General features: G+C 38.5%; 2 protein-coding genes across 9 annotated transcripts in view; one reads left to right on the top strand and one right to left on the bottom strand.

Moving 5' to 3' along the window:
• KCTD9 (potassium channel tetramerization domain containing 9) overlaps positions 1 to 12,828 on the bottom strand; it is a 36,510-nt gene extending 23,682 nt beyond the window's left edge. Inside the window, exons 1-3 of one of the 3 annotated variants that reach the window (XM_025873811.2) lie at positions 12,557 to 12,828; positions 3,626 to 3,747; positions 1,005 to 1,048 (exon numbers count right to left, since the gene is read on the bottom strand). In XM_025873811.2, coding sequence (XP_025729596.1) covers positions 1,005 to 1,048; positions 3,626 to 3,747; positions 12,557 to 12,604 — 214 coding nt within the window. In that variant the 5' untranslated portion in view covers positions 12,605 to 12,828. Of the gene's footprint in view, positions 1 to 1,004; positions 1,049 to 3,625; positions 3,748 to 11,632; positions 11,886 to 12,556 lie in introns of those variants that run through there. The other 2 variants (XM_073892589.1, XM_073892588.1) reach the window with 2 other exon arrangements.
• The window catches only part of CDCA2 (cell division cycle associated 2), a 49,690-nt gene continuing 42,062 nt past the window's right edge, over positions 12,218 to 19,845 (top strand). For 2 of the 6 annotated variants that reach the window (XM_073892587.1, XM_025873806.2), the window contains exons 1-4: positions 13,607 to 13,777; positions 14,240 to 14,303; positions 14,399 to 14,572; positions 15,703 to 15,857. In XM_073892587.1, coding sequence (XP_073748688.1) covers positions 14,240 to 14,303; positions 14,399 to 14,572; positions 15,703 to 15,857 — 393 coding nt within the window. In that variant the 5' untranslated portion in view covers positions 13,607 to 13,777. The other 4 variants (XM_073892584.1, XM_073892585.1, XM_073892583.1 and 1 more) reach the window with 4 other exon arrangements.

Here is a 19,845-nt window from a genome sequence, read left to right as displayed (position 1 = left end):
ATACCTTGTTATTCCAGATAATAAGGAAGCTATAAAAGACCAATGGGGTTGTAATAAAAGGAGTTGAAGAGGTTTCCACCAGCCAAACATAAAATAATGTAGGCATCAATAAATGCAGAGCATGAAGTACAAATATTTTTAAATCCAAGAGTTCATAACGATAAGACAAAAACACTACTTCATTACTTTTTGTTTGCATGTGTGCAAAGAACCAATTAAGTGACAGCTGTTTGCTAACCACTTTGTTAAGCTAATGGATAAAAGCTGTGGAAAAATTTGTGCTCATCGTTTTAAGTAGAGACAGAGAAGAGAATATACTTACTTCTAAGTTGGCAACTGCTTGTGTGATGATCCTGAGAACTCCCTCTACTCACCAAATACAATTACTGTGATGGCTTATGCAAATTAAATATTCAGGGTCAGACTGTATGGAGCTAAATATATCAAATACTCATTAAAGAACAGTGATGTTATCTAAGCCTTAGGCTCTTTCTCTTGAGATGCACAACGTATAAGCTTTCTTCCAAATCAAAAGGTAGTGTACGTGTCCTTGTGTGTGGTTGATGCCAAGTAATTTTGACTGATTTGATCTGAACACTGTGAATGATTGTCAAATGCTAACTTGTGCAAGCAGTACACTCAAAAATCTGTTACCTAACACACAGGAATTGCGACAATTACTATCAAGGAGAACATATCAGAACAAAAGTTGTAGTTTCCACAATCGAAATGACCTTATCATGTCATCTTTGATGAATCTGCGTACTTCAGAGCATTTTAAAGGCATGTAAAAAGATGAGGTATCCATACTAAAATATGGTAATATAATTCAAATTAAAACTTTACTTCAACACAGACACATCCAATTTAGAATCAAAGAAGGTATGAAGAACAGAATGCTGCCATGAGGTCCTTTTCAATATTAAGCTTAGTAAGTGCATGTAAAATATTTGCCATCTTTTTCATTTTGGCAGACAAAATTGGCTTGTAAGGAAGTCACTTACCAATAAATGGTTCTCCTTCACACACAAACAAAACATCATCATCCCTGGGGAAATCAAAATTTAAAAGCCACCATCAAAATCCAGAAATCACATTAATTATCAGTTGACTAGAGGGCCTATAACTTAGAATTATGTAGAAGGCAGGTTTTGCTATCAATCTATATTGCAAGGAAGTTGACTAAGTTTCCAGTGCTTTGCTTAACTTCTTGATTTAGCGGTTTTTGGATTTAAATTCAAATAAGGTCCTGCACATGGAAGAACTTTTAAAATGACAAAAACAAAACAAAACCCACTATGCTAATTATGTGAATTCAGCCTTCTTATCAACTGAAGAACATAGTCTCATGCTCAAGGGATATGATTAAAGCCATGGCAATTCTTTTTTTACTGTAATTCTGTAAACCTCAATAAATTATTGAGGTTTTCTTCTAAATCATCAGCTGCTCTGTGCTTTGGAAATGAAAATACATTTTTATGTTACATCTAGGAAGAATATAATTTGCAAGCTAATGTCATATATTATATAAACCTTCATATCATATAATATATATTACACATAAATTTCATCTCTAGCTAGTTATGTATTTCCAACTCTGTCCACCAAAAAGCTCTGCTATAAAAACTTACTAACACCCACCACACCCCAAAGGTGAAATGACTGCACATAATCCAAAATTCTAGATTATCAGTGTATATTCTCCTCCCCCTGCCTCAACATATCTCACCATTAGTGCAAATAAGTGGTCAGAGATTACACCGTGAGCCACAAATACTTAATCAGGTAGATATTTTCTAGTTCAGAAGGCTTCAGTTCTGACCTTCTACGTTGTAGAAATTTTTATTTCCTGTAAGGCATCATAGGAATGCATTGAATATTTCTTAGAGGCAGCATCTGGGTTAAGGAGAAATTTAGCTTGATGCAAATCATCCAACGAGAATTATCTATTGAAACGGAAAGAAGCTAGGAGACAGATGCTGAAAAACTAAGAAATTCTAATTGATTTGGATTTTAAAGCTACATCTTTTAAGTCGACAATCTTTTGTACTTGCTCACTATGCCAATTAACCTAGACAGTATGAACATTTGTTTTCTTCTCATTAACAAAAATCAACTACTAAACTGTGTGACCCAGGTAAGATACTGAACTTCTCAAATGTTTAGTTTCCTCATTTATAAAATGAAGAGATTAGAAGTGATTACCTTCAAAAGCAGTGTATTACATTGAAAGGTCATTCTGACCTGAGTTTAAACAAAAACTAAACTTTGTATTAGTTTTGTTTAAAACTGTAGTTCTGTATTAGCTATTGTAATTTAGCGCATCATTATCTTCATACCATCACTTTAAAAGACCTCCTGCCTCGCCAATTAAATGAGGTGACTTGGGCAGAGCCAATACAAGGCAACAGGCAAAGTCAGTTCTTAGCGTTCCCCTCCCATCTTCTTTCTTAAGCCTCTTCTTGCTCCAAAATTCTATAAGGCTATGAGAATGGAATGAGGTGAACTAACACTTGTTTTAAAGAGATAAATCTGCCTGGGATATTTAAAAAACAAAACCAAAACCCAACAAACAGAAAATCACTATTGTGGAGGATCACTGGTGAGCTTACCCTACTTAAAGCTCTACCTTATTTAGCAAGTTTTTACCAAAATAGGTCTTTGTAAGGTTCATAAAATTCAAAGCATTCTTAGGAAATGAACTGAACAATAAGCAGTAGCATATAAAATTAAAGAGATCAATCAGATTTCTAACATTAAAAAAATGCATGTCTTCCGAGTCAGAAGTTCTAGGCATCTGAATTTTGAAACATGCCAAATGGATATTAGCCAAACCCAAATTATAAGCAGTGGGAAAAGAGGTAGAAAAGATGTGGTGAAGGGCGCCTGGGTGGCTCAGATGGTTAGGCATCTGTCTTTGGCTCAGGTCATGATTTCCAGGTCCTGGGATCAAGCCCCACATTAGGCTCCTGGCTGACTCAGAGGGGAGCCTGCTTCTCCCTCTCTCTCTGCCTCTCCCCCTGCTTGTGTGCTCTGTCTCTCTCTCTCTCAAATGAATAAATAAAAAATCTTTAAAAAAATAAAAAGATATGGTGAAATTAACACCTGGAAAACACTCGGCAAATTGGTCATTCGACAAACTGATTTTTGGTGAACTGGCTTTGTGTAAATTAGTCATTTAGCAAATTGGCCTGCTTCTCTGGGAGGGCTATTTTTATAACAAGTAGAGAAGAATCAGGATTTTAAATTTATCTTACAAAAACACATGTTCAGAGGCAATCAACTCATGAGTTAATGTATGTACATCAATTTTGTTAATACGAAAATAAATTTTGACACCCCTCCCAAATTGCATGTCTTATTAGATTCATCTCTAATAACAAAAAAATTCCTTAGTCATGTATGAAATATGCAGAAAAGACTATCAAAATATTGGAATGTACTGAGGATTTTCTACCTTATAGTAGAAGTCCAAATTATTTAAATTCTAAAGAGCAAATTTTAGGCAATCATTTGCCAAAATTCTGTATTCTTACCAGTAACTAAACTACTGCTTAAGGGAAACAGCAGAGCACCAAGATGCTGAGGGAACAGTGTAGACAGCTTATAAGAAGGTGAAGGTTACCTGATCAAAGCAATATCATCGATCAGTCCACCTTTCCCATTATACACACTGGTGGCTTTTATGCCGAGTTTACTGCTGGCCACAGAAAGCAAATCAGATAAAGTTCCATATACAGCGACCACCTGTGAACACACCAGATTAATTTGGACAACTTATATAATGAATTTCATTACTTACAAATTATAAACCACCATACTATAAACAGGACTAAAAATCAGACTATCAAATAAAAGGAGATTCTGAGAGGTTCTTCCATCTAATGTTGCTGAAATCCAAAACTAGAGTGTAAGAAATCATCTCTGCATGAAAATAATTTACAGTCTTATGTATGTTAAATAACGCTCTAGTTCTGAAGACAGACCCACACCTGAATGTAGATTATGACATTTTCTAGCTGTCAACATGAGCCAAATTAACCTCTTTATGCTTCTGTTGTTTTAACAAGAAATGAATAAAAGTCACACCTATATCAGGTCATGAGGATGAAATGAGTTAATGCACGGTATGAGCTTAGCAAAGTCCCTGAGACCTATTAAGTCTTTATAATGTTGCTTTTACGTTATTCCTTTGTTATAGGAATGGTTTATTTTAAAAATAGGAATGATTTACTGTTTACAATAACATTTACTACATCAACCACCACGTGAAATAACTTCCCACTTCATTTATTTAATTCTTCAGCAACGACTTATAATTATAAAAGCCAGATCTTAGCTAACATTCTAAATACAGCCAACAGCTGGGATACAGTGAATTGCTCTCTCCTGCTTTACATCAGGCACAGTCTGATATATGCATAAGCAATGCAAATGCTTAGGTAGGGGGCTGAGAATCTCTACATGTAGTTAAGTGGTTTTTTTGCTCCAGTATAGTTTTAACTATGGGTTCCCAGTGGCTGAGTTGTATAGTTGTACTGTTATTGGTTAGGATCTCTGAAAATTACGAATAAAACATAGATGAGGGGCTGAACATGAAGAACGAACAGCCAATCAACTTCCCACGGGATATTGGATCAAAGTGCCATATGAAATAAGAAACAAGGCTGATTCTTTGTTTACCAGTGACTGGAGTTTAGTAGACCCTGAATTTTTAGTTAAATAAATGTAACGAATAGCGGGGTATGGAGGGAATTGCTTGCTAATATGGGAATGTGCAATCTTCACGGCAGAGTACTCAGATCCCCAACTGTTTTCTCTTGGATCATAAGGATGAAAGGACAGATAAGTATAGCAAGCTGGGGATTCTAGGGAAGGGTTGTAGGTAAGCACAATTTAAAGGGAAGTAGGTGGATTAAAAGTCATACACAATCCAAGTGTCCTTAAACAGATGAATGGATAAACAAAAGGTGGTATATACACACAATGGAATATTATTCAGCTATTAAAAGGAATGAAATTCTGATACATGCTACAACATAGATGAATCTTGAAGCCATATGCTAAGTAAAATAAACCAGACACATAAAAGGGCAAATATTATGTGATCCCACTTATATGCCATATTTAGGCAGAAAGTAGAATAAAGATTACCAGGGTGGAGGGTGAATTGGAAAGTCACTGCTTATGGGTAGTTTCTATTTGGTATGATAAATTTTGGAAGTAGTGGTGATGTTACACTGTGAATGTACCTAATGCCAATGAATTGTATGCTTAAAAATGGCTAAAATGCTAACTTTTATGTTATGTATATCTTGCCATGGTAAAAAAAAAAAATAATGGAAAGCACTTGGCACAGTGTCTTGACAGAGCAGACATGCCATAAATAACTGAAACTTGAATAAAATATGTCTCCTTTATTTCCTATCATTTTTTCACCTCTGTAATACAGCCTGGAATTCTGTTACTGCAGATACATGTTCCTGGGAGAAAAGGAAGAGAAAAAATATATAAGGCATTAGGTGCAGCAAACCCACCTGTGCTAAGAGAAAGGGTGTGGAGAGAAAACAAAAGAATCAAAAGCACAGAAACACAAGAGACTGACCAAAGCAAATGCAAATCAACTTTTACAGCCTGGAAACTGTCAGGGGAGGGTAAGAAAATCCTTTCCAACATCAGCATTCTTGTCATAGTTGCTATTATATAAAAATTTTCTAATTGACTTTTGCTTATTATGTTTTTACATGGCTTTGGTTAGCCTGACATTATCTCCTCCTTGCCAGAACACCAACTTTCTCCCCCAGCATTTCTTTTCACTTCTCTCCCTCAACCAGCCCTATCATAAAACGGATGAAAATTTAATATATCTATGTTATGCAATGGACACTTTCCTTTAAATAAGATAATCAAAAGGCCATCAATTAGAGAAAACAACAGTGAAATTATTGCAAGAAATCTTACAGTTCTGTAGATTTGAAAATTGCCCTTAAGTTGGGCTACCACACTTGTTTTTCATTTGGAGGGCATTTTTGGCATTTGTTTTTTAACTAGATCACTTTAGCTTTACTCTCTTGAGCATACTAACAAATAACATAGAATTATATGGCAAACATAATATTCAAAATCTGTCTTTCATATAAACCAATCAGAATATCTGATTTAAAAATAGATATATACCAACATAAAAATGTGATAGGCTTGGAAAACATTTTAAGTTGGTAAGAAAGTCTCTAATAGACTGGCTCATGTACCTTTCTTTATGTAACAAGTTTGTTGGGGAGAAAGCAGCAATGGAAATCTTGTAATATCACAGATTTGAGCTGTAATTGTTTATAATAAGCTTATTTTAGTCCTCAGAGAGGCCAAGCATTTGTAAAATGATCATGCTAAGAATGGCTATATGCTGCCCAGGGTGGACCAGGAGTTCCCATGTTACTGGGATTATCTACTTTAATAAACAAGGCACTATACTTAGAATGGAAGCATTCTATGGTGTAAACTGAGAAGGGCATCTAGTTAAGTTAATGAGAACCATATTACGTTACTATTTAACTTAACCCTTTCTAAATTTCAGACCCTAAGGCAAGAGAAAGCCATCTACCAACTGGGAAAGTAAATGTTATACTGTGCCTAGGAGGGCATATCCATTTAGTGAGTTTTAATTTGCCTTTAAACACCATTTTCAAATTGCAACCTATGTTATTCAAATTTAAAAATTAAAACCCGCACATGTACTTAAAGCATTTTTTCTTACATGCCCATATTATCTATTAACTAAGACACTATCAATACTTATTCAATTTATTTACCCAACCAAACTATCAATCACAATTACTAAATTTACTCTACCTACACTTTTAGTTTAATACATTTAAAATTAGGGTTTTTTTAATTTAAATTTCAGTTAACAGTTTAATATTAGCTTCAGGTGTACAATATGGCGACTCAACACTTGCATACAACACCTGGTGTTCATCACAAGTGCACTCCTTAATCCCGATCACCCATCACCTATTGAGCCCATCCCCCCCACCTCCCCCCTGGTAACCATCAGTTTGTTCTCTAGAGTTTTTTTTCTTGGTTTGTGCCTTTTTGCCCCCTATACTCTTTTGTCTTGTTTCTTAAATTCCACATACTTTTAAATTATTTTGTTCCTAAAAAAGATAACATAACTCTAAGAAGGCAAATATTAAAATATTAAATATTAAAAAGTCTGACAAAATCAAGTGTTGAAGAGGATGTGGATCAGTGGGAAGGTTTATGCAATGCTGGTGAGATATAAATTACTGCAATAACTCTGAAAAACAATTCGGCATTTAAAAAATTAAACATTCATATACCTAACATCCAATACAGTTGACTCTTGAACAATGCAGGGTTTTGGGGCACCAACTCCCCCTCCCCTGTGTAGTTAAAAATCCATATATAACTTTTATTATAACTATTATTATTCTGGCCTATTATTGACCAGAAGCCTCACCAATAATATAAACAATTAATATATGTTTTGTAAGTTATGTTACTCTATTTTTACAATAAAGTGTGCTAGAGAAAATATATAGTACTATAGGTATTTATCAAAAAACAAAATCTACACATAAGCGGGCCCATGAGGTTCAAATCCATGTTGTTCAAGGGTCAACCGTTAGGATAACTTATATTCACCAGGGCATTGGTTCTCAAAAGTGTGGGCCCTAGGGGTGCCTGGGTGGCTCAGTGGGCTAAGCAGCTGCCATCGGCTTGGGTCACGGTCCTTGAGTCTTGGGTCTGGGAAGGAGTCCGGCACCTCACTGGAGCAGGGGGATAGGAAAGTGGAGCCGGCTTCTTCCTCTGCCCCTCCCCCTGCTCATGTTTTCTCTCTCTCTCTCTCAAATAAATAAATAAAATCTAAAAAAAAATTGTGGTCCCTAGATTGGCAGCATTAGGATCACCTTGGAAATATGTTAGAAATTCAAATTCCTAACCCCATCCCAGATCTTGAATCTGAAGCTCTGAGGGTGGGGCCCAGCAATGTGTTTGCTCGATTCCTCCAACTGATCCCAATGCATGCGAAAGTTTGCAATCCACTGCCCTAGAAAAATGCTTGCATGAGTGTACCAGGATACATACCAGGAATATTCAAGGCAACACTTTCAATTTAATAGCAAAATATAAAGAAAGAAACAACTCAAATGTCCAATGACAGGAGGACAGATAAAATGGGATAGTACTTGTATACAGTGGACTATTATAAAGCAGCAAAAATAAATTATGTGGGACATTATGGATCTAATCTTAGAAATATTATATTGAATGAAAAATGTAAGTACAAAAAGATTACATATGACATCCATTTAGGGTATGTCCCGAAGATGACAAAACAACATATAATTTAGTTATACATACATATATATGTGGCTCAACTATTAAAGAGACATGGCAAAGAGAAATACAGCATTCATGAAATTGGCTGACTATGGATAAGCAAGGGAACAGGAAAGTGAACAAGCACATTAAGTTTTGATAATACACTTTTTCTTGCCTTCTGTGGCAGGTTTACTGATATTTGGTATATTATTTTCATCTTAATTTTTATGCATATTAATATTCTTTATGTGTACCAAATATATTTCTTAAATGTTTAAAGTTGAAGAGCAAAGTTCTTGTTAATGTTTAGATTTCAACAGGCAAAGGTCACACAGATTTCACCTTCCTTCAACTTAATATAATGGATTCAAATCTGGATACTTAACACCAACAACATATTTCTGACCTAATATCAAAGCCAGAAGAAAACAATTAAGTCCTGGACTAAGAGTATAAACATCAGTACAGAAGATCTATTTCATGTCCCATTATGTCTGCAGTGAGCTAGCATGGCTCCTTCTACAAAGAAGGTAATCAGTTAGTTTTGGCTGAATAAATAATGTATACAAAAGGTCTATGACTTGCACAGCCTATTCCTGAATATTCTTTAGTTAAAGCAACTTCTGTTCAAGATGTACAGAAATTTTGAACTGACATCAGGTTACTCAGAAATCACTCACTACATTCAGATATCTGAGTCCTCACTTCAAATTACTTAATGCTATTTACAGAGAATATCAAAAAGAGAAAAATGGGAATTCTGAGGCATATGGAGAAAGGATGAGGATACAACTGATTCTTTTGGAGCAACTAAAAAAGCTAAAATTTGAAGATCCCAATTTTTTAGAATTATGGCCTTCAAATGTTTTTGACTATGTACCCCATCAGTAAAACATTTTTGGGCATGTGCTCAAACATTTGTATATTTATTTACTTATTTATAAAGTTTATGCCACAGTCAGAAAAAAATATGATTTCCCAAGTGAAGACCTTTATCGACTTAGAATATGGAGCTGGCCAGTAAAAATCCCCTAAATATTTATCATTAAATTTAGGGAAATCCTGCCAAATATAAAATTGATTTTAAACACTGAAAAGAAACAAGAAAGGAAAAGAAAAACATCTCAAATTGTCTTCATATGTTGGAAAATATTTTTAAACATCTTGCTAATTAGGATGACCTCATCTCATCATTGGCTAATGTTTCAAAGAACACTATACACTTGGGGAGTGGCTTAACAGCAGTTACTAAATAGGACTTCAAATAATCTTCTTTAAAATTCAGCACTTTTTGGGGTGCCTGGGTGGCTTAGTCAGTTGAGCGTCCAACTCTCGGTTTCGGCTCGGATCTCAGGATCATGGGACTGAGCCCCAATTCAGGCTCTGTGCTCAGTGGGGAGTCTGCTTGAAAGATTCTCTCCCTCTGCCCCTCCTCCCCACTTGCGCACATGTGCGTGCTCTCACAAATAGGTAAATCTTTAAAAAAAATAAAATAAAATTTGGCACTTTTTGACTTCTCAGGTCCAGAGATCCTTCCCCCCTCACCGCCCTAAGTCTCATAGTTTATATTTGGAGAAGTGGTAGCTCTGCCATTTTCTCATTGCTTACTTGTGTTCATGTAACTAATATTCTCCGGTCTGCAGCTTCTTTGAAGGAATCTTTTAAAGCCACTTGGCATTTTGGTGAAGGTTAATTTAGTTAAAACTGGATAATGCAAATCTTAACCCGCACTTGTGTGCTTCAGTACATCACAATATACCAAAGTGAACCAACCAGTGAAGAAGTTTTCACATGTGAACGCGCTCCCTTCTCTCAGTAGACTTGAGACCACCTGACACATTAATTGAAAGCACTTCTGTCTTTACGGATTAAAAAATCAAGTTTTAATATGATTTTATATTTCTAAGTAAAAATATAAAGTATACTATTTCTTCTTAAACTCCCCTGTGGTGTACTGTCTCACTCTGGAAAGCACTATTTTAGAGCATGCACAGCCCTCTCTACAACTACAACATCAAAGCATGCACTAGTAACACTTATGTTTATTCAGTATACAGAAAAGTCATGGTAAGCATATGTAGTCCCCTGCAGTAATTCTGTGCCTCTCCAAGCCCAGGCTTTATGGCCCAGTCTGGAAACCACTGAAGAAGCTTTATAGGAGGGAAACTTATTTGAAAAAACAGACACTTATCTTATGACCAGGAAGCAAAAACAGAAGCTAAGTTAATGAGAGATTGAAAGTGCCAGATATTCTAACTGCTGGATGGAAAATCAAACTCTAATAGTAGTGCTCTGTTTCAGCATGTTTTTCATGAACATCATGTCACCATCATGCCAATCCTGGCTAGCTCTAGTCACATTATTTATATAAACATGTAAGCTGTTACGTATTATTCTGTGATCTTTTGTCAAATAAGAGTAATTGTAGCATATATTTTTTTTAAATCAGCTGGAGAGAGAGGAGAGGAAACAGAACTTTGGCAAAGAATATATTTTCCAATTGAGTAGTAAGGATTATAGTATGATTTTTTAATATTGAATATACTAGTATTCTGCAGTTTGGATCTTTCTGATCGTCACAACATAAATATATTTATCTTCCTTTACTTGAGCTGGGTTTTTTCCAATCTTTTGAGACTCCCTAGAAAATATTTTTGAAACAAAAATTTTAAACCCAAAAACCTAGTCAAAACTAGATAGCTTAAAAAATACATATGGTAAGACTAACATAGCCGATCTCTGAAAGAACAAAATTCAGTGGTTTCAGAGGAGATTTAGAGCACAGTTAAATATTTATGACTGAGTCTAAACATCTTGTCTTTCAGAGAGGAACAATGAGATGCTGGATAAAAAGGTCAATCAAAGGTCTGCTTTTGAGAAAATATCACAATTGTTTGGATATACTATTTTTTTCTTCCAGTAACAAAAAGTTTTAGATTCTTAGTAGCTAACAGACAACACAGGTTTAGAAAAAGTTAATGGTCAGAAATAATATAAATCTTGTTTAGTATATTTTGAAGTAACATTTATGAAAACTCAAGAGCTTGAATATATGCCAGTTGTTTTTATGTATTAAATCTCTAAAATCAGAATAACACAAAATTATAGTCAACAAACTAGACCGTGGTTCAAATTTTTAGAGCAGATTTATTTAAAATTTCAGAGTAGTTGGAAAGCCATTTTTTATACCGGGGCACAATTACATTATTTAAAAACATACTGTTTCCAAAATATGCAGGAAACGAAGTACTGTATTCTGGCAAATAATATAGTGAGGTCAATTTACCTTTACTTTAAACTCTAAGGCATCGTTACTTCTAGATGTCATTAGCCACATCATAAATGTCTGCCTTGAGCAGTCAAATTTTCCAAAGAAGCCGAACAACTTTCATGGGTGGGGCAAGCGGCTTGAGAAGGAACAGGATTCATTTTGGCTTGCTCCAGCCTTGGAAAAAATATTTGGTACCACACCCTCAACAAAGGCCTAACACAGCAACTAGTAATGTCAAATCAATCCATTTTAGTCTATTGTGACAGTCTTTCTAAGGAACTAAAACAAGGCGAAATAAAGTGAGTACGTAAGTTTGGCGGCGGCGGGGCTTAGGGCGCCTAAAAGACAGAGGTGGGAACCATCAAGAAAATGTCCCTAATTTTCAATTTTCTATTCACCCTACGATAGAAGAATATTTTATTTATCCACCGATAAACAGTTTTATTCTTTCTACCTGATCAACCTTCCGTGTCTGCCTTAGTTGTTAACCACCACTTTCTGGAGCAGACCATTACTCAGCACGAAGGTGGCAACAAGAGCCCTTCTACAGCCAGGGCTGGGGGGCAGCGGGGTCTTCGGGGAGGAGGTGGGAAGAGGGACATCAGCACCAGGCGCTCAGGTGACATTGGCCCTCCCATCGCCCTCCGAGTCCTCCGCTTTCCAGGACCCACACCTGGACGTGGGAACGATAAAGCACAAGCTGACCTGCGCTGGCCCCCAGGGCGGCTCGGGAATTGAAGGGCGGGCTCGGGTCACGAATCCCGCGGGTTGGGAGGAGGCCGCGGGGACCCGACGTTCACCTCCTGGACGCCCCCCACCCCGGCGCACGCCCACCTCCCAGCCCCTCTCCCCAACTTTAGCCCTCTGCCCTGCCAGCCCGTTCCGCGCTCCGCTGCCCTCTCCCCCAGCAGGCGACCCGCCTCCTCCCGACCCCCTTACCTTTCCATTCTTGGGGCTGCCGTTAAGGAACAGGGTCACCCGCCTCATCGCGCTGCCCCCACTGGGTCCTGAGTGAGTCGCCACCCTCCCACCTGGCTCTCCTCCCACCTTTTTCTTCTCCCGCCCTTCCCCTCCCTCCACCCACTCGGACTCTCCTCCCTTCGCCACCTTCCTTCTCTTACAGAGACACACACACGCACGCACTCTAGGTCCCACACCCCAGGGTTGGCGGGTCCTCCTTCCCACCCCGCCCCTGGGCTCTTCAGTCAGCCTGGGACCCTTCCCCCACCTCTCCCAGACTGACTCCAAGCTCCACCAATCAACTGGCAGCGCCGGACAGAACTCAGCCAATCCTCGCCCTGCATTGGGTGGGCTCATACTAACCCAGCCCAGGTGGAGGGAGGGAAGAGAGGTTGCAGTCTTGCAGACGGGAAGGGTTATCAGCCAATCAGCACAACCTGGAGCCGAACGGCGGCTCTAGGCGTTACTGAGCAGGCGCAAACCCAACACCAGGTAGAGCTCATCTGCATAGGGAGGCGGGGTTGGAAGGAAAGAGGTGGAGCTCTAGCAGGGACCCATACAAGTCAGCTCCCCCTCCCACTCGCTCAAACCACGGACGAAACGGCTGCTGTCTGGACTGGATGATTGGGCAAGAGCCCTCCCGTCGTTCTTGCCAGGATTGGCCCAATGATTCTTTTCGAAGTTTGCAGCATCCAATTGAAAAACGGGGGCGGGGCTAAGGTGATAACCGAAGGGTTCCTCCGCGAGACTCTCACGGAAAGTAGTCCCCCCGGATACAGGTTAGCAGCAGGTCTCTCTGGTCGGCTCGTCACCTACAGCTAGTGGTGGCTTCTCTCGAGCTCACCAAGCCACTCCTGGTCCTGGGACGACGAGGTAGAGGCCTGGGAGAGTTCGGGGTGCGCGTGGACACGTGTGGACAGCGGCGGCGTAAAGATTCGTGGACTAACGCCGGTACCGAGGAGGCGGGGCCGGCGATTTGAATCTGGCGGCGGGCGGCAGGCAGCGGCCGGGTGGAGGAGAAGGTAGGGATCGCGGGCGGCGGGGTTGGAGTTCCTCGGGCCGGACGAGGTAGCTCCCGGCGGACGGCTTGACGGCCGAGAGTTGCCTTCTCGAGCGAACCGTCCGCACCTGCACGCTCACCCGCGGTGGAGCGTTCCAAATAAACCCAGTGGGAGGAGAGCCAAGTTGCGGGAGTGAGAGGTAGGGCAAGGACCCTGGTCCAGCAGAGCTGCTTCTGGGGCGTGCTTCTCAAAACCTTGTTCTTACTTATCCTCCTTCACGGAGATAGTGGTCCTCCTGCGACCTGAGCCGGTCCACCCGCGTGCTTTCTAAAATGCAGATTTCCTGGAGCCCAGCCAGACCTACTTAATTAGAATTTTTGGGAATCCGCAAAGCTGTGTCTATAACAGGGTACCCAGATGATTCAGATGTTCTCCCAGGTTGAAAAGCCATGGCTTCTGGTGTGGTCTGCTTTGTTTCATCCTCAACAGCAGTTTCTTCCATTTCTCTCTTTTTTAAAAGCTCTCAAATACTCTCGACATCTATTTTCATGCCTGTATAGGTTGTATTAGCATTCAGTCTTGAATGAGAATCTTGATCTAATCGTTAACTTGGAAATGAGGGTTTTTTTTTTCTTCTCTCTTTTCTTTTTTCTTTTTTTAGATGGATACCAACTCAAAAGACAGCGAGCCTCTTGAAACCAAGGAGCCTGGTATTCGTGATGCTGGTATGTAGTGATCTTTTGCCTCCTTGTGAAATGTAAGGCTTAGGTATTTGTTTTCATAATGACGTTTAGCCCTCACAATATGTTGTCTATTTCAGAAAATACCTCTTTCATTTCGGGAAACGGGAGGCTTGTAACTCCTCAGAAGCATGCACCTGAAGGGACTCCTAATGGTTGCACACCAGATACTTTCAAGTCACCTTTGGATTTTAACACAGTAACAGTAGAGCAATTGGGAATTACACCTGAAAGCTTTGTAAAGAACTCTTCAGGTAAAAGAAGTTGTCCTTCTATTGCAGTGCTTTTAAAGTTTAAAAATAACTTTAACTCAGTTTTGTTCATCTGCTCTATCTCATTACTTTGACTCTGCAAACGTTCGATTAGGGACATTTCTGTGAATATGTACCATGCATCTAGCATAGCAGAATATCAGGTTTATAGGGCATCCAGCATGATAACATTCAACAGTGCTCTGTGCCCAAACTGGAAAAGAAGACGCATGTGAATCACTTTTTGACCTGACTCATGGGATATAGGATATGTTTATTCTAAGTAGTAATAAATTTTATGCTCACATATGGCAAAAATAAGAGAAAGTCGAAGAGCAATTAAGAAAGATTGGGGTATACCTCTTTCAAAATCACAAACAAAATTGACTCGGGCTAATCTTCAAGGAATAGAAGTGAAATTCACCTGTGAAGTCTGATTTAGCTAAGAGAGCAAATAAACATGGACCTGGGATTAGATTGGAGAACAGCATTTAGAGAGTGAGGGAAGGCTGGAAAGTCAGAGGACACTAGACTGGATAATGCATGATGTAGACAAGACCACAGTGGTGTGCCATTCTGTGTTCCCTTCTCAAGAACATTATTTATAAACCTTTAAAGAAAAAGCTAGATTTATTTTGTGCTCTTCAGCATATGCAACATAGTGTGTGGAAGGTGGATTGGTATCTCAGAGAAAAAAATGATCTTGAACAATTGAGAGCCTGGGAGTATATGTGCCTAAGTGGAGCGCTTTCCTTTCAGTTCTTGGGGATAAGAGGACTAATTCAGAAAGAAGAGAAGTTCTTAGTTCAAAGCAAGCAATTACCCATCCCTGTGTGCAAGAAATATGAAACAAAAATGGGAACTATTAAAATGTGTTCACGTGTTCATTCCATAACTCACTCTGATCAATGCTTTCTATATGCCAGACACTTCAGCATCATGGAGTAAATTAATAGACAAAGATCCCTATCCAACTGACCATGTGTGAATCATTTTGCCTATAATACTCTATTTAGATTCCTGTAATAGGTGTTTATGTGTTCTCTCTTAGGCTGGTATATTACAGGGAATTCAGTACATGATTACCAGTGATTGCCTTGCTTTATTCCAATTTAAAAGAGTTTTTGTTACAGGAAAGTCCTCATCCTACCTTAAAAAATCCAGACGACGCTCTACAATCGGCGCTAGGGGCTCCCCTGAAACAAACCATCTTATTCGTTTCATTGCTCAGCAGCGGAGTCTAAAGAAGGCAGAGAAATCTTCTTTGACACAGAATTCCCCTTTTCTGGTATGATATTCTTCTAACATGTCATGAATTCTTTGACACAGAATTCCCCTTTTCTGGTATGATATTCTTCTAACATGTCATGAATTCTTTGGGGAGAAGGTTTTGTTCCATTACAAATCTTTCGTACTGTGTTTCTACCTTCCTGTGCATCTCATCTGTTTTGGATCTGGGGAGATAAGGTTTTCTCTGTCTTACAGAGAGTGTTCAGTTTGCATTGATGGTGATGTTGAACATGGCTAGGTTAAGAATTGGGAAATCCTGTATAGAAATGGTTTTCTAGAGGAGCTATTTTATTTTGCAGGGTTTTTTGCCGGTTAATGTTTTTTTTTCTACAATGAAGTGAGGCAGTGTTTTTCAACCTTTTTCTTTTAATATTTTTTCTTTAAGTGTCTAATTTTTTTTGACTCCTACATGTAAGAGTAAGAGTTCCCCAGGACAAAATATATTTGGGATAACTTGGCAAAAAGGAAAAAGTTACTTGTCTGCTGATGAGGAAGGATGTAGCTATTTTTGCGGATGTTTATCAGAATAATTCATGTTCATAAAAAGTCAAATAGTGTACAAGGGTTACAATGAAAGACAGTTAATGCTCCCTCTTCTTGAAGGACAACTATTTATAGTGTCTCTTTTGGTCCTGGCCTTCCTATTTTTTTTTTTTTTTTAAGATTTTATTTATTTGACAGAGACTGCGAGAGAGAGAACACAAGCAGGGGGAATGGGAGAGGGAGAGGGAGAAGCAGGCTTCCCATGGAGCAGGGAGCCCGATGCGGGGCTTGATACCAGGACCCTGGGATCATGACCTGAGCTGAAGGCAGATGCTTAACGACTGAGCCACCAGGCTCCCCCTGGCCTTCCTATTTTAAAACGTACTTATATAGCCACTTTATTTTTCGGTTTTAGACACTGTGCACAGACTATGTAGTGTGGTGATTCTCAGAGATTATCTGCTCATCCCTGGGGATCCCTGAGTCCCATTCAAGAGGTCAATGAGGTTAAAACAGATTTTTGTAATAGCACTGAGGTGTTTGTCTTTTTTCCACTATGTTGATGTTTGCACTCACAGTGCTCAAGCAGTGGTGGGTAAAATTGATGGCACCAAGCTGTCATTTTCCACAGTGCTAAGCCGTCACAGGAAATGATAATGCCAGGTTCATTTAATATCCTTGATGATACAGTGAAAATTGTGAATTTTATTAATTCTCCACCCTTGTGTATTATGTGTGACTGAAATGGGAAGTATGCATCAGGCACTTCCAAAGTACATACAGAAGTATGATGGATGTTGTGAAAAAAATCGTGTGCATAATTGTTTTGAGCTGTGATCTGAACTCTGGCCACTTTTTTTCATGGCGCATCATTTTTACTTGGAAGAATGACAGACATCATGGTTAGTCAGACTTGGGAATGTGAACAACATTTTCTCAAAAGGAACAGTGAACCTGCCCCTTCAAGGAGAAACTGAAATATTTCTTACTGATTAAAAAACTTGAGTTTTCAGGAGAAAATTAGAATTTTGGAAAACTTCTAGGCAGCACCGTGAGCTTGAGAACTTCCCACTAGCTAGACTTTTCTGATGAGATCAGTGGAGATATTAATGAATTTGATTTTTTGATATTATATAATAAAAGGGTATCAATATTTAGAAGATCTGCAGAAGTAAGTGAATCAATATTTTCCTAATGACCAGTGCATGCAAAATATACCTTCAAATGCAAGAGACTTACAGATTTTAACATAACAGAATATAAGAAGTTCATTGATAGGATTTCATATTTGACATTGCAACTAACTTTTAGGAAATCTTTGTTGAGTTTTATGTTCCATGAAAGGAAGAATAGCCACAATTCTGAAAAGCCTGTTAAAACATTCTTGATAGCTATAATGCACAGGAACTAGGAGCCTTTGGTGTTCTCAATAATTTTAAGAGTGTAAAGACTTCCTGAGAACTGCTGTTAGGATAGATACAAACATGGACTGTGGAACTATTTGCTAAGGTTTGATTCTTGGCTTTATTATTAATTAATTGTGCCTTTGGCAAGTTACTTAATTTTCTTTCTGTCTGTCTTTCTGTCTCAAGATTTTATTTTTATGTAATCTTTACACCCATTATGGGGCTCGAACTTAAACCCGGAGATCACGAGTTGGGTGCTTTATAGACTGAGCCAGGCAAGCACTTCAAGTTTGTCTCAGTTTTCTCACATATAAAATGGGGGTGATAATAATAGCAAGGTTTTTAATGAGGATGATTAAATTAGTGGAGATGAAGTACTTAGAACCGTGCCTGGAACATGGTATGCATTGGATTTACTATCATTGTAGTTATTTCTGCGAAAAATGAGGATTTTGCTCTTACGCCTCCTAGCCATAGCTGTCCTAACACTATCCCTTGTCCCCATCCTTCCAGTACAATTATAATTTTTGTTTAAATTAGGACTTCGTGTGTGTTATTTAACCATGTAGATATTTTTCACAAACTGCCAGGTAGTATGCTATAGTCCCATTTCTTCTCTTACACAACTTTTGTTTTTCCTCTAGTTAATAAGTACTTTTTATTATTTTTTGGTTTAGTCTTTTATCACATAATTTCATCCCCAAACTTTGGCAGATCTGCAAACCCTGAGGGTCTGTGGGTTCTTTTCTTTTTCCTTGGTGTTCTCTGTCTTCTGTGGCTTGCTTGCCATCTGGGTCTCCTGGACAGCTGTCACTGTGATTTCCTTTTCTTCTTCTGTTTGGATTTTTCTGTTTCCTTGACATCATATCTTTCTCTCTTGTTTTACTATCTAATTTTTCTGGAGCCTCTGCATATCTGATGACGTTTACTCCACTAGCACATTTAGATTTTGGTTTGTCTTAGTATAGAAATCTAGGTTGCACATATTTTCCATCAAAATTTTGAAGGCATTGCTCCATTGTTATTTTAGCTTACAGAGTTGAAGAATCCTATTCATTCATTCATTCATTCATTCAACACATAATTTTGATTCCCTATCTTTTGCATGGCCTGCTTTTTCATTTGAAGCTCTGTTCTTGGTATTAAAGAACACTGTGGGCCCTTGGGGACATTATATTTTTATGGATGTTTTCTTCCTCCCCTTGCAGGATCTCTTTGCCTTCAGGTTCCATTTTGCTACCTAATTAGTTCAGGCTTTGTCTCATGCTCAAATATTTATTCAGATGTCTGATGATCTGTGACACTCTGTTCATTTTTAAAAGCGAGTCACTTTAAAAACTTGACTGAGAGCTCAATGTGCATGGTCTGGTTTCATCAACTGGTGGATTTCTGTGTAGACATGGCCACTTTTTCATTCCCAAGTATCAGAATTCTGTAGCTCTTTTTTTTTTGGCAGATCTGTTTTTTCTGAAAGGAATTCCTGGGGATATAAACCTGAGCCCTGGGACTCTGGAAGTCAGGTGTCAAAATGGAAGTCAAACTGTTCACTGAGAAGACTTGGATGGGCTCCGCTTTCAGTGCAGACTCTCCTCTCCTCAGCTGTTTGTGGAGTCTTACATCTCATGGAATCCTGAATCTCTGTGTTCCCTCCAGAATGTAAAGGTCCTTTCTTCTTTATGAAGAGAACTGTGGGTTCAAGTGCTACTGATAAGAGTTTCAGTGTTCCTGTTCTGAGTCCTGTCCTTGACCCTGGTTTTCAGAAATACCTGATGCTTTAAATACCTGAGCCTTTCTGGGGTCTGCTGCAGGTCTGATTGTTTCCTTTTGTCAGAATGCCCTAAAGAATCCCTGTCAGTTTCAGCTTTCTCTGACCTAAGTCCGTTTTTGTTTGTTGACATTCCATATCTGCTGTTGGTATTTCTGTTTTTTTTTTTTTCCTTAAGGGTATGCCTATGAATATATACATATGTGTGTGTGTATGTATATAGAAATGTACATATGAAAACACCCCACACCTATATCATGTGATTATATATAGTAAAAGAATTCCTTGAATATATAACTCTAGTATCTAGCACTGTTAAAAGTAAGGGCTTT

Source organism: Callorhinus ursinus, unplaced genomic scaffold (assembly GCF_003265705.2).
Source record: "Callorhinus ursinus isolate GAN/ISIS: 27379988/994484 unplaced genomic scaffold, GSC_fseal_2.0 scaffold4, whole genome shotgun sequence".
NCBI classification, from domain to species: domain Eukaryota; kingdom Metazoa; phylum Chordata; class Mammalia; order Carnivora; family Otariidae; genus Callorhinus; species Callorhinus ursinus.
This window is presented reverse-complemented; position numbering and strand designations above follow the sequence as displayed.